Raw genomic sequence first — 15,116 nt, 5'->3', positions numbered from 1 at the left:
ACAAAAGTTAAGGAAGGAGGAAGAGGTCGAATGAACCTTAACCTCCACGGTATAACAACTATCTAAATACCAACAAGGAGACGAACGAGCGAGCTGTAGGCCAATATTGCAAAGCTTCTCTAACAATAGTAAGACTAACTTAAAATTAATTTACTTGTACAAAGTAATTCAATAAGTGCGATAGTAAACTCAATTCTAAATACATCCCGAAATCAACTCATTTCTTCAAATGACCCTATAATCTTTTAACTATACCCTTGATTATCTTTTAAACCACTCCTCACTTGATGAAATTGTTGCGTATTATTATTTAACTGGCACAGAAGTTTTAGATCTGTCTAGGATTGTTTTAACGAGATCATTTACGAACCATACATTAAAATATATAGTTTATAATACTAAGAGTACCAGAGAATTTTAGTCAGTAAATAAATCTGTCACTCGGTAATTTTGAGTTTGCGTTTTATATTTATGACATAAAATTTAATAAGTAAATAATTCTTTATATTTATTTGTAAGTTAAGCCTATAGCTGAGTGAGCTCAACAAAGGTTGTTAGAATTAATGAAACTTTTTCTGTTTCGTCAAGTGGACTGGATATTTTCATAATTTTTTCGGGCCTGGCATGGCCAAGCGTGTTAAGGCGTGCGATTCGTAATCTGAGGGTCGCGGGTCGCATCCCCGTCGCGTCAAACATGCTTGCCCTTTCAGCCGTGGGGGCGTTATAATGTGACGGTCAATCCCACTATTCGTTGGTAAAAGAGTAGCTCAAGAGTTGGCGGTGGGTGGTGATGATTAGCTGCCTTCCCTCTAGTCTTACACTGCTAAATTAGGGACGGCTTGCACAGATAGCCCTCGAGTAGCTTTGTGCGAGATTCAAAAACAAACAAACAATCATAATTTTTTCGCTAAATAACAAAAAGAACTCGTCGAATGACAGTAATTGTTACAATAATATAGTATTTTTCGTTATAGGTTTTCTCTGCCACATAATAGTTTTTGATATCAGTTTATAAGGGTTTGTGTTTAGGTTAGGTGCTTTTGACTGGTAATTACTGACTTCTTTACGTACAGTCGTTTCTACCTTTTATATTTAATATCTATTTACATATTATATTATGGAAATAAGAATGTACTTTTCATCAAAAGAACACATTAACTATTGTTGTAAAATATATTAAAGAAATACATTTCTCCGACTGTCAAAGGGTAAACTTTTAAAAGTTAAAAATAACAAGATGGAATTTACGATGTCGACATACTTGCAAAATATGTAGTTCTATTTGTTTTTTTAAGAATTACTTCAAGCCAACGGAGTGGCGGGTCTTGACTGTATAATACTGCTTTTATCTGCAAATCGAATATGCTTTTTAATTATTCAAATGATCAATACATAATTTACGTCTCCATCTTTACTGTAAAAATAATGATTATTAAATTGATGTTATTTTCCTAAGTTTGGAAATACTACCGTAAGAGGGCGATTTGTTTCTAAAAAAATTTCAGAAGAGAAGCGTAAGGCGCTATTAGCTTTTTCGTTAAACCGAGAGGTATTGAGATGCTCGAATGATAAAGGTAAGATTGCTTGGATTTAATTTTATTAGTCTATATTTTGAATACTTTCACGGTATCGCGAGAAGAAAAAAGCAACCCACTACTCACAATGGAAAGAAGCTATGTGATATAAAGTAAAAGCAGGGCGTTCACTGTGTGTGTGACAATGATATCGGTTTCTTAGTTTTATCCAAGAGTAGATTAAAATATTAAAAATAAATACGTGAGAAATTAAATTAAGGTAGATATAGCTAAATAAATTTATTAAACATTTGTTAAAACTGTATTTTTTTCACAACGAATGATTAAATTTAATTTTAATTTGGCTTGGATTTCGAGACCTTCCAGCGGCAATGTGGAAAAATTGTATCTGTGTTTTATTAGTAGTACTTGCATAACGGCGCTTTACTTTGTTTAATGCTTTTGACACATTTTGTGGTATATATATATATTTTTCTATGCTATAATAACTCATTTATGGAGTGGCTTCATACTTATGTGTATTCATATACATTGTATTCGTTAAGATTTTGATGGATAAGCATGAGAATGTAAAAGTTACGTAAGGATGTTGTTATCTTTTTGCGCGATGAGGATAAAGTGGCGGGTCTTTCCTCAATTTGCTCATTCTATGTCTATGAGACACATACGTAAGACAGCATAGGAAATGTACGAAAACTTTCAGCTGTCGTATTTCACAATGAATGTTTTGATGTATACATTTTAATATTGTTAACAGGATAATTTAGAGCAGACTTTGTATTTTAACGTTTTATGTATGGTATAAAATAATTTTGAATCGTTTATGCACCTGTAAAAATTGATTTAGTGATTAGTGATTTTATTAATCTATATATTGTTTTTAACCCATCTCCTACAGGTTTACCTCATATTTTCCACACTCGTAGCACTATTTGTCATTTCAAATACATATATCTAACACAATTTGTGTATGCAAGCCCGATCAAACTTCAGATGTAAAAAGTGTTTGAACTTTTTAAATTTGTTTTAACTAAAAGTAAAACGACTAATTAGTTGGGTCGTCAGTTCTTGTGAGTGAGAATAAAGTTGATTCCAGCAAAACTGTAATAAAAAGAAATAGATAATCAGTTTTCAAAGTGAAATAATTTTTGGTGACTTAATTTAAAATTGTAATAATTATAGGTCACTTAATCTGTTTTACACTAATAAAAGTAGTTTTTCATGAACATTCACACACACATATAGCGCCTATAGCACACTCTCTTGTTCCATCCACTGGTTTCAAGCGAAAGGCCTTGACGGCAGTGAATATGGCATACGGATTATGATTAACATATTATTTTACATTTTCTTCTCATTTCATTCCCGGGTTGTTAGAATTAGATTTTTTTTTCCAGTTTCATCTTCGTTTTAACATACCTATTCAGTTATATGTAAGTATTTTCAAAATTATAATCCATCGATACGACTTTGCTAAAAATATTGGTTTCTGTAGTAAATATTAGGTGATCCAAACATAAATGTCGGAATTCTCATTATGAGACTTAGAAGCTGAATATTTAGTAACTTATCGTTGGTTGGTCGGTTTAATCCAATGTTTGTCGTTTACAAGGTATCTTAATTGTCTGCTGTTTCGACTCTATTCAGAGCAACTTTCGAATCCCCCAAAGCAGCTTGGACAAGAAGGACTTTCGTCTGATTTCCCTCTATGATTTCAAACTTCGACGAAAAGCTACCGAAATTACATGGAACATCAATCAAGCATTCGGCCATGGCTCTGTTACTGAATGTACAGTTCAGAGTTGGTTCCAAAGGTTTGGACGTGGAGATGAAAGTCTTGCAGGCCACGAATGTCATGGAAGGAAGCCATCCTTAGGTGAAAACACATTAAGGGAAGCAGTTGAGACAGACCCCATACAACAGTACGTGAGCTTGCAGAAAAGCTAGGCACAAGCAAATCAAGCATAGCCAACCACCTGAGTGCAATTGGAAAGACGAAAAAGTTGGATAAGTGGGTTCCGCATGAACTAACTGAAGATCAACAAAATCAGCGTTATGAGACCTGTCAAGGATGATGCTCCAAAAATCAAACGAATTTGGTATCGAGGTTTTGCCTCATCCACCTTATTCCCCAGTCCTTTCCCCTACAGATTTTCATTTTTTCAAGCACTTTGACAATTTTTTGAACAATAAACACTTTCAAAACCAGGCAGCTGCAGAAGAAGTTATCAGGGAGCTCATTAACCAGAAAAACTCTGATTTCTCTAGTAGGGGCGTAAATGGCATCGTTACACGTTGGCAGAAACTTGTTGAAGCAAATGGTGCTTATTTTGATTAAAGCATGTTTTACGACACTGGTTTATACGTTTCCAAACTTCGCTGTTCATTTGATTTGATTTGTTTTGAATTTTGCACGAAGTTACTCGAGGGCTATCTGCGCTAGCCGTCCCTAATTTAGCAGTGTAAGACTAGAGGGAAGGCAGCTAGTCATCACCAGCCACCGCCAACTCTTGTGCCACTCTTTTACCAATGAATAGTGGGATTGACCGTCACATTATAACGCCCCCACGGCTCAAAGGGCGAACATGTTTGGCGCGACGGTGATGCGAACCCGCCAACCTCAAATTACGAGTCGCACGCCTTAACACGCTTGGCCATGCCGGGCCCAGCAGTTCAAAAACAACATTTATATCTGGACTACCTAATATTGTGCTGGTGCAAATATTTATTAAGATTTCTTATGTAGACAAATCCTCAATTATTGTCAGAAAAGTGCCCCAGCATGGCCAGGTGTTAGGACGCTCGACTCGAATCTGAAGGTCGCGGGTTCGAATCCTTATCACACCAAACATGCTCGCCCTTTCAGCCGTGGGGGCATTATAATTTATGGTCAATCCCACTATTTGTTGGAAAGAGAGTAGCCTTATAAATGGCGGTGAATGGTGATGACTAGTTGCCATTCCTCTAGTCTTACAGCACAAATTAGGGACGGGTATCATAAATAGCCCTCATGTAGCTTTGTGGCCCGGGATGGCCAGGTTGATTAAGGTGTTCGACTTAATCTGAGGGTCACGGGGTCGAATCCCCGTCGCACCAAACATGCTTGCCCTTTCAGCCGTGGGGGCGTTATAATGTTACGATCAATCCCACTATTTGTCGGTAAAATAGTAACCCCAGAGTTGGCGGTGGGTGGTGTTGACTAGCTGCCGTCCCTCTAGTTTTACACTGCTAAATTAGAGACAGCTAGCGCAGATAGTCCTTGAGTAGCTTTGCGCGAAATTCAAAACAAACCAACCCATGTAGCTTTATGTGAAAATTCAAAACAAACAATTATCGGAGACCTCGCATTCATTTTCAATTTATTCATGATTATATATATATACACTGACTGTATGGTCCAAGTATGTAGGCATCCATTCTAATTAGTGGGTTCAGCTATTTCAGCCACACCAATTGCTAACAGATGCATAAAATCAAGCGTACAGCCATGCAATCTCTAAAGACAAACATTGGCAGTAGAGTGGGTTGTAGTGAAGAGCTCAGTGACTATCAACGTGGCACTGTTATAGGATGCCACCTTTCTGACAAGTCAGTTCGTCAAAGTTCTGCCCTGCTATAGCTGCCTCGGTCAACTGTAAGTGCTGTTATTGTGAAGTGGAAACATCTAGGAGCAATAACAGCTCAGCCACGAAGCGGTAGGCCACACAAGCCCATAGAATGGGAACACTGAGTGCTGAAGCGCGTAAGAATTGTATGCCCACAGTTACAACACTTACTACTGAGTTCCAAACTGCCTCTGGGAGCAACGACTGCACAAGAACCTTTTGTCGGGAGTTTCGTGAATTGGGTTTCCACAGCCGAGCAGCCACACACAAGTCTAAGATCACCATGTGCAATGCCAAGCGTTGGCTGGAGTAGTGTAAAGCACACTGATATTGGGTTCTGGAGCATTGGAAATGCATTCTCTGGAGTGATGAATCACGCTTCACTATCTGCCAGTCTGACAGACGAATCTGGGTTTGGCAGATGCCAGGAGAACGTTACCTGCCTGAATGCATAGTGCCAACTGTAAAGTTTTGTGGAGGAGGAATAATGGTCTGGGGCTGTTTTTCATGGTTTGAGCCTAAGCTCTTTAGTTCCAGTGAAGGGAAATTTTAATTGTACAGCACACAATGACATTCTAGAGAATTCTGTGCTTCCAACTTTGTAGAAACAGTTTGGGGAAGGCCCTTTTTTGTTTCAGCATAACAGTTCCCCCTTTTGCACAAAGCAAGGTCCATAAAGACATGGTTTGCCAAGGTTGGTGTGGAAGAACTTGACTGGACTGCATAGAGTCCTGTCCTCAACCCCATTGAACACCTTTGAGATGAATTGGAACGCTGACTGCGAGTCAGGTTTTCTCGCCAGACATCAGTGCCCGACCTCACTAAGCTCTTGCGACTGAATAGGAGCGAATCCCTGCAACTATGTTCCAAAATCAACTGAAAAGCCTTCCCAGAAGAGTGGAGGCTATTATGGCAGCAAAGGAGGCACTAACTCCATATTAACGCCCATGGTTTTGGAATGAGATGTTCAACAAGGACATGTGGGTGTGAGGGTCGGGTGTCCACAAAATTTTGGCCTTGTAGTGTGTATGTATACACGACTAAAACATTATTCAAAGCATAGTTTTATAGTCACATCTTTCAAAAACTTCAGTTTTTGTAATTGAAAAATTCAATTTAGACGTTTATTTTTTACTTGTTTGTGAGTTTTTTATCAGTTATATTTCTTTCTAACTGAAAAAACTAAAGTACATATGCAAAGAAGACTAATAATAATTAAGTAATCAGCATGCCACTCTGTGAGTTCGAAGTTCAGGATTCGTACCTCATTGTTGTAAAATCGTACTCTGCATTCTGGATCCGTGGTGCGTGATAAGTGTGACAGATAAAACCTCACTATTCGATAATAGGGTAGTCCAGTTTAGTTACGGGCAGTGCTTTCGTGTTGTCAAGCGAAAATCTACACAACGGGTAACAAAATCTGATTTTTAACGTTAAAAGCCAATAGACTTAATCCTGAACTATCGGGAGGCTATGAGTAGTGTATCTCATTTTTGGTAAAAACTAATAAAATAAATATCGTGAATAACTCAGAATATTAAGAGCATTCAAGTTTAAAGCATGCATCACCAATATCTTGTATAAATATAATTTACATCAATTAAAGGAATTTTTTGTAAATAGCTATACAGCTTGGTATATGCTTGATTTTGGAAATTCTGTAGTTATGAAAACCACAGTAAACTTCATTCGAGTTTTTTTTTTTCGAGTACATAATTTTAGCTCTTAGCTTCGAAGTTTCTTTACTGATTTGAGATCCTGTTTTGTATACACGAGGTGAAACTCATAGATTACAGTACTCTAATTCTGCCTAAAATAATTTCAGTTTTAAAGTAGGCTGGTAGAGATCCTGATGAGTAATAGAATGGAATCCAATACACGCCTGCTCCACTCTTGTTTTCCAAGTACAACGTTTAAGCTCAAAATTCCATCTCTTGACTGATTTGAGATATAATTACAGTCACGGGTACTGGGATTTCCTTTTGATTAATGTAATAATCAATCACTGACAATATAAACTTCCAAATGTCCAAATCTTTATTAACCAGTGTATAAATTTAGTAATTTAAACTATTGAAAATAAGAGAAGGTGAAGGTTACAATACACTGCTGGCCAAAATCTTAAGACCAATGAACATAAAGAAAAAATATGCATTTTGCGTTGTTAGACTCAACTACTTATTTGGGTATAGCTTCGAAAGATGAAAATAAGAAAAGGGAAAATCAAAATCAAAAACGTTTTTAGCACTTAATAGGGATAATGTGAACATTATGAAGTTAACCTAAATACTAGCTGGTCAAAAGATTAAAACCATACAGAAACGAAGCGTTAATTGGTAAACACGTAACGAAATTTAGTAACGCATTAGCGTTCTCAACATCTCCCACTGACATTTTCTGTGTTATATTGGGTAAAAACATGGCAAAGGCTAAAAAGTTGACAGTTTGAACATGGTAGAATTGTCGAGCTGCAAAAGCAAGGTATTTCTCAACGTGCCATCGCTGGTGAGATTTGGCGTAGTAAAACTGCTATTACAAATTTCTTAAAAGACCCTGAGGGATATAGAACGAGAATTTCAAGTGGTCTACCCAATAAAATTTCGCCGGCATTGAGCAGGAGGATTTGACGGGTTCTCTGGCAAGACACCAGCCGATCGTCGAATCAGATTAAGGCCCTTACGGGCGCAGAATGCAGCTCAAAAACAATAAGACGGCATCTACGAGAGAAAGGCTTTTAAAACCGTAAACGTCTTCAAAGGCCACGCCTCCTTCCACACCACGAAACAGCTCGATTAAACTTTGCTGAGAAGCACCAAACATGGGACGTAGAAAAGTGGACGAAGGTTTGATGAGAACAAATTTAACCTGGATGGTCCAGATGGCTTCCAACGTTACTGGCATGATAAGAACATCCCACCGGAGACATTTTCTACACAACACAGTAGAGGAGGTTCCATCATGATCTGGGATGCTTTCTCCTTACATGGAACAATGGAGCTTCAGGTTATACAGGAGCGTCAAAGAACAGCTGGCTACATTGACATGTTGGAGAGAGTATCCTTATTTACTGAAGGCTCTCGATTGTGTGGAAATGACTGGATCTTTCAGCAGGACAATGCTGCAATCTACAATGCCTGCGGGACAAAGGACTTTTTCATGGCGAGTAACGTGATTCTTTTGGACCATCCAGCGTGTTCGCCCAAACTGAACCCCATTGAAAATGTTTGGGAGTGGATGACAAGGGAAGTCTGTGGAAATGGACGTCAATTCCAAACAGTGCATGATCTTCGTGAAGCCATCTTCACCATTTGGAATAACATTCCAACCAGCTTTCTGCAAACGCTTATATCGACCATGCCAAAGCGAATGTTTGAAGTTATCCACAGTGATGGCCGTGCATCTCACTACTGAGACCTCTTGTTGGACATTTCCTACCCTGTTTAGGACTTCTTTTTGGTATGGTATGAAACTTTTGACCAACTGGTATTTAGGCTAATTTCATAGTGTTCACATTTTCCCTATTAAATTCTAAAAAATATTTTTATTTTCTATTTTCCCTTTTCTTATTTTCATCTTTCGAAGTTGTACTCAAATAAGTGGTAGTGTCTAACAACGCAAAATGCATATTTTTTTATTTATGTTCATTGGCCTTAAGATTTTGGCCAGCAGTGTGTTTTAAGATCTGGCATGCATTAAAATGATCATAAAAAAATAGCACGGCAATAGCACAAAACATCTTTTAACTCTGACGTTACAATTTTCATATTTAAAGTATAATGGAAACCGAGGCTAGTGCTGATGGGAAGATTCCAGTAAAATTTTATTGCTTTACTTTCAAACTAAACTGTCCTTTAATCAGATTTGTCCCAATTATATATCTCATTCCCACCTCTCGGCCCGGCATGGCCAAGCGTGTTAAGGCGTGCGACTCGTAATCTGAGGGTCGCGAGTTCGCTTCCCCGTCGCGCCAAACATGCTCGCCCTTTCAGCCGTGGGGGCATTATAATGTGACGGTCAATCCCACTATTCGTTGGTAAAAGAGTAGCCCAAGAGTTGGCGGTGGGTGTTGATGACTAGCTGCCTTCCCTCTGGTCTTACACTGCTAAATTAGGAACGGCTAGTACAGATACCTCTCGAGTAGCTTTGTGCGAAATTCAAAAACAAACAAACAAACCAACCACCTCTACCGGTTAAGAAAAGCTGGAACCGTAAGGTTTGGTTTGAATTTCGCGCAAAGCTACATGAGGGCTATCTGCGCTAGCCGTACTTAATTTAGCGGTGTAAGAGTAGAGAAAGGCAGCTCGCTAGTCATCACCATCCACCGCCAACTCGTGGGCTACTTTTTATCAACAAATAGTGGGATTGACCTCACATTATAATGCTCCCACGGCTGAAAGGGCGAGCATATTTGGTGTGATGGGGATTTGAATCCACGATCCTCAGATTACGAGTTGAATGCCTTGACCACATGGCCACTCCGGGCTGGAACCGTAACTAAAGGAAGCAAATTGAGTGTTTTATAATATAAAGGAATATTGGCCTGGCATGGCCAAGTGTGTTAAGGCGTTCAACTCATAATCCGAGGATCGCGGGTTCGAATACCGGTCGCACCAAACATGCTCGCCCTTTCAGCCGTGGGGAGTTATAATGTGACGTTCAATCCGACTATTTATTGGTAAAAGAGTAGCCCAAGAGTTGACTGTGGGTGGTAATGACTAGCTAGCTGCCTTCCCTCTAGTCTTACACTGCTCAATTAGGGACAGCTAGCGCAGATAGCCCTCGAGTAGCTTTGCGCGAAATTAAAAAACAAAACCAAAGAATATTAATTTGCACAAAATAAGTATATGTTAATATCTATAATTTAGGACAGTTTATTGTAAAACTACTTATTATTGGTTGGAAAGTTAGGAGTGTTATATGCATATATATTATTAATTGTTTGAATGAATGTACATCAGGTTAATTGAAAATAATTGAGCTGGAGTTAAACCAAAATTAAAACATTATTTTTTACACAAATATCTAAAAACAGTTCAACATAGATAATTATTTTACATACAATGCCATGAAAGAGAGCTTTTATTTAGCCTACTGCTTAACAAGTATACTTCCAAACGTTCACAAGTGAAAAAAAAAAAGATCTCTCATGCAGAATCTTGTCTTTACCATGATGATATCGATATGATAATCGATAAATGATTCCTGCAAAATAGTTGTTTTTTTCACAGTTAAACTGGTGAACAATTTATCGCTTCTCTATAACATATTTGTAATAAAATGAGCGTTTTCTCAGACGTAAATAAAAAACAAGAGTATTTAAAAATAGGGTGGTAATTTTGTAAAGCGTATTTTTGCGCATGCGTATAATTGTGCATTTTTTGTGATTGTAACAAATTGTAAAAAATATTTCTGTAAGTGTAAAAATGAAAAGAAATGGTTTTGTAATTTTAATTTGCGTATTTCTAAACTATTTTATTATTTACATATATTTTTATTTACTTTTAATAAATAGTGCTTATTCTTTCCTTATATGCTTGGCGCGCAGCTTTAAAGACAAAGACTATCCCATAAGCCTTTGCGTATTATTTTACGAGAAAAGACAGCGGCGGTAGTCGCCATATTAGCGTTCATCAAAGGGAAGATTGTATTAGTGAAAGCGTGATGGCGTATAACGGACACCCAGCGAAAAGAATAAAAACAGAGCCTGATGCACGGGTAATTTTTGTTAATATATTGCATTTATATTTTAGTATGTTGTGATTCATTGCTTCGATTTGTAATTTTTCAATGGATACGTTTTTTAAGGATAAGTAAAGTTGCACTTTATCGTTAGAGTGAATATCTTGGAGAGTAATGTGTAATTGAAGTCAAAAGTTAGCGTGTTACGGTTGGCCAACGAGATACAAGTTGAATAAGAACCTAAGTAAGTGCTAACGTTAAGAGTAGCCGCGATATTTTGTGTTAGCTGTTATGGAAGTGCAGGTAGTATAGTTTTCTATATAATTCACTTCTTTTGTAGAAACATCCAAAGGATGTTTCTAATTAATAAAATTTGATAAATAGAACATGTAAGTTTAACAAAGCATGATGGAATTATGGTAGTATTGGTACATATAATAAATTGATGAAAAATGTAATAGGAGTTCGTATTCAACATGGCGTAAGCTACGCTAAAACTCTCCGATGTAACATTTTTGCTTGTAAAACAGAAAACTGTTCATGTATGTGTAAAATAAGTATATTAGTATACGTATTAAAATATTAACAAAGTTAATTATCTGAATTCTTCTCTCTTAATACGAAGCGTAGCCTGATGTAAAAGGATTTTTCAGTCCTTTGTCGTTTCCTTGTTGACTTTCTGCTAAAGGTTAAGGTAGTGAATTTGAGTTTTTTTTACATCAGAATAAAACTAACTAAAATTAGTAGAATTCATAACAATAGTAACTGAATGTTTTATTACACAAAAATTGTTATTCATTTGACAAAATTTGTACTCCATAAGAATTCTTTGTAACCAACAAAACAATGTTTTTTTCCCTTTTAATTTGTGCCTGTGTTTCGTTCTAAATTAACGTTTTTGAGTGTTTAATTAAAACTAACGTTTTTATTTAAAAAAATTTTAAACTGATTTAATTTACAGTATAACCTGTTTAATTAACTTGTCTAAGAACATCTTAAGTAGATGTAAGTATCCAAGATTTTTTGTACATCATGACAATTATCATCCTTTAAATATTTTTGTCTTAAACACCAGTGAAGAAACATATCAGGTTAGGCATGGATTAATTTTTGATGTTGATTTCAATTTCGAGATATCTAGAAGTGAAAGCTAATGTTGATATTTGGTTGCAAGGGTAGTGGCTTTTAAAGGCTGGATGTCTTCCTGTGATAAAGAAATTATAGGAAATAACTTTTCCAATTTCTCAAGGTCTGAAATCTTAAGAACGTGGCCTTCACACAATGCACTGTTTGCATAGCAGCCAAGGAAATTGGTAAATGCTATTTTCTACACTATCCTGCTGTCTAAATTTGCATTCGTGACAAACCTTTCTTATTCCAAATTTAAAAATATGTTTATGAGTTGTGTATTCAGTTGCACCAATAAAAAGTGAAATACTTGACATCTAATTTATAACCAGTCCTCCTGCTTGCATTAACATATAAAGCAAACTTAGATTTTATTCTCTACCTAAAATTGTCTTAAATCAGTTTGTTGATAATTGTTTTAAAATTAAACCTGGTAGTTTACTTTTTGGTATATTTCTCTAACAAGCAACTGTAAAGTGTTGTGGCCAAAAGTTACCAAATGAAGAGCATGGGGAGCAAGAGGAACACTGTGGGAACCAAAGGCTGAGTATGTTCAGCTCATTTTATATTGTATATTGGATTCAGACTATTAACACAAGGTAACTGCTCATGTCAGAATATTGAGGTAGGCCATTCTGTTTGGTTGTCAATGCACGGCTGGATGCTAGTGGGGACAGGAGTCAAGCCCACTTTTGTCAATACACACCAATGAATCACAGCAATTAAAGTAACACTTGGTAGTAACCTACTTTAGCTTTAGAATTGCAATCCTATTATTTGGAATGGACCTACACAGAACCAGTCATAAGTTATATATGGTGATAATTCTTGATGATGAGAAACCCACTTGAAATAAAAATGGATCTCAGAATGGCTGGTTATGGGTATTAACCACCTTTGTTGATAAGGATAGAACATTTCAACCTTCTTAACCTGAAGGTCACTTAGGAAGGTCGAAACGTTGTTCTCTCCTTATCAGTAAGTGTTAATACCCATACCAGCAATTCTGAGATGCGTATGGTGGTAGTTTTTCTTCTGTATAATGCCATGGGATCTTATCACCTGCGTGTATCAAGTACAGCAGTATCAAGCATTAATATTTATTGCAATTGCTTATCCTAATATCACGTGGTGCCGAATGCCATCACATTAGAATTTCATAAAATTTGGCAAATGTTTAAGTTGCCAACAAATATTGAATAATAGCCTCCCACCAATGATTACTTTGAAAACATGAGCTGAAACCTGCTTATCTTGTTGGCTTGTCCTAACCAGAATTTATGTATCTGCATGCTCTTCCACTCTTTTTCTTTTGCTGCTCTATATTGGTTGTCTTTAACCCGAATTCCTGGAAATAGTCCTAGTCTGTCGGTTCAAACAACATTTTTGCACAGATGTGCATAAAAAATATTGATCAAATTTGTGTGGTTTGAGTTGAATTATCTTTGCACATGATTTGTAGTTAGACCACATTTGATACCTAATATAGGTCATAAAGATCTGAGTATGAAATTTAAAAAAAAAAAGTCCAAAATGTTTATGAAATAACTTCCATACTTTTGGCACAAAGAGAAAATTAAATGAAGATTGGAGGTTTGATAGATTTTGACATTTGGTATGTGAAATAAGATCCCAGTGTAGCATATCTACTTAAAATGTGGTACTTTGGGTAACCAAAGCTCAAGGTACAGAATGAAAGTGTTACTGTCACTCTTGTGTTAGTATAATAGCTAGTGAGTCCTGCAGGTTATGTAGGCCACTCATCAAACTGTGGTGTGCCTTTACTGAGTTTCCGTTGTGCCTTCACACAACTTTAACTTACCAGCCATATTGCTACAAGTAGAGTTAATGTGTTTGTTGGTCAAAATAGTTTTATATAGCCCTTTTGCTTTGAACTTTATTTTTATTAATAAAAATTAATTTTGTGAATGTTGACAGGCATTTCAACATTGCATGAAATTACCATGAGATGTTTTGAAATGCATCTTAGTGAATTTATTAACTGTAATGATATTTAAAAAGTGTAACAATTGTATATGATACCATCATGCAGTATCCACTTAAACATCAGGCTATGACCTATTTCTTAAAATCAGTAAATTTACAGTACCACTACAGTTGGGTTCAACAATTCTTAGCAGAACATAGTTAATAAACAAGTGCCTGACCAGGTCTTCACAATAGTTAATAAACAAAATTTATGGTAAATATTAATAAATCAATAATGAGATTGGGAATAAGAACTAGAAACCAGAAAAAATGCCTGATTTTAAAAAAAACAAACCTGTATGACAAATAACTGTCTTGGCTCTCCTGATTTTATTTGGAGTAGGTTACAACCTCATATAGTCATAAAATGACAGTACTCTTCTGTTACATTAATTCTATCTATAGTTATTGCTAGGGAAGCTGGTGTCAGTTTCATCATACACAAATTGATGTGTATAAATATTTACTCAAAATACAAATTATGTAAAGTAGCATTTTAATACAACTAAAAATTTATTCATAAAATAAACAGAACCAAACCATAATTATAAAAAAGAAAAAATTGCCATTTCACAGATGTGCTGAAATTTGTAAATAAACTAAACAAAGAAGGAAATAATAAATAAATGCAACCATAATCATAAAGAATATTCTTGCAAATCAACCTTTGAGTTTCAGATTGTTACTCAAGATTCACCAGTATCTTGCATTACCTAAAATACTGTTGTATAAAAATGAGTAATATTCATACAATCAAAAGTTAGTGAATTATTCACAAATAATAAATTGGTAATTTGCACTATTTAAAACAGCACCTAATAAGTCTTGTGATGCACTAAAAACAAGTTTTTGAGTTTCCATGTTATGAATAAAAAGGGAGTTCTGTTGACAAGTACTTAAACTTAGTTTCAGCTCAGTGTTTTATCACAATGTTGAATAGTTTAATTGTACAGTTCTTGGTGTCAGTTTCAAAAGTTCATTGTTTAAAACATTTTGGGTAAAAACAAATTTCAAATTTGTATGGAATATCAAGTTTCAGCTTTTGTTTCATATTTTGATAAGTCTGCAATCTTATTTGTAACATTTATAGGGATGGATCACAAATTCTGTAATTTGTTACTTAGTAATGTTATGAGGAATTCCTGGGTGAGAGGTTCAGTGCAACAACTCTGAATTGACC

At 36.0% G+C, this 15,116-nt stretch overlaps 1 protein-coding gene across 9 annotated transcripts in view; it reads left to right on the top strand.

The window, feature by feature from the left end:
- Nucleotides 1–1,473: 1,473 nt before the first annotated feature.
- sm (heterogeneous nuclear ribonucleoprotein L) overlaps nucleotides 1,474–15,116 on the top strand; it is a 30,852-nt gene continuing 17,209 nt past the window's right edge. For 8 of the 9 annotated variants that reach the window (XM_076457656.1, XM_076457654.1, XM_076457655.1 and 5 more), the window contains exons 1-2: nucleotides 1,501–1,574; nucleotides 10,686–10,855. In XM_076457656.1, coding sequence (XP_076313771.1) covers nucleotides 10,802–10,855 — 54 coding nt within the window. In that variant the 5' untranslated portion in view covers nucleotides 1,501–1,574; nucleotides 10,686–10,801. Of the gene's footprint in view, nucleotides 1,575–10,685; nucleotides 10,856–15,116 lie in introns of all 9 variants that reach the window. The other variant, XM_076457652.1, reaches the window with a different exon arrangement.

The sequence above is a fragment of the Tachypleus tridentatus genome, chromosome 9 (genome assembly GCF_004210375.1).
Source record: "Tachypleus tridentatus isolate NWPU-2018 chromosome 9, ASM421037v1, whole genome shotgun sequence".
In the NCBI taxonomy this organism is placed as follows: Eukaryota; Metazoa; Arthropoda; class Merostomata; order Xiphosura; family Limulidae; genus Tachypleus; species Tachypleus tridentatus.
Note: the sequence above shows the minus strand (reverse complement) of the source record. Positions and strands in the feature narration are given on the sequence as shown.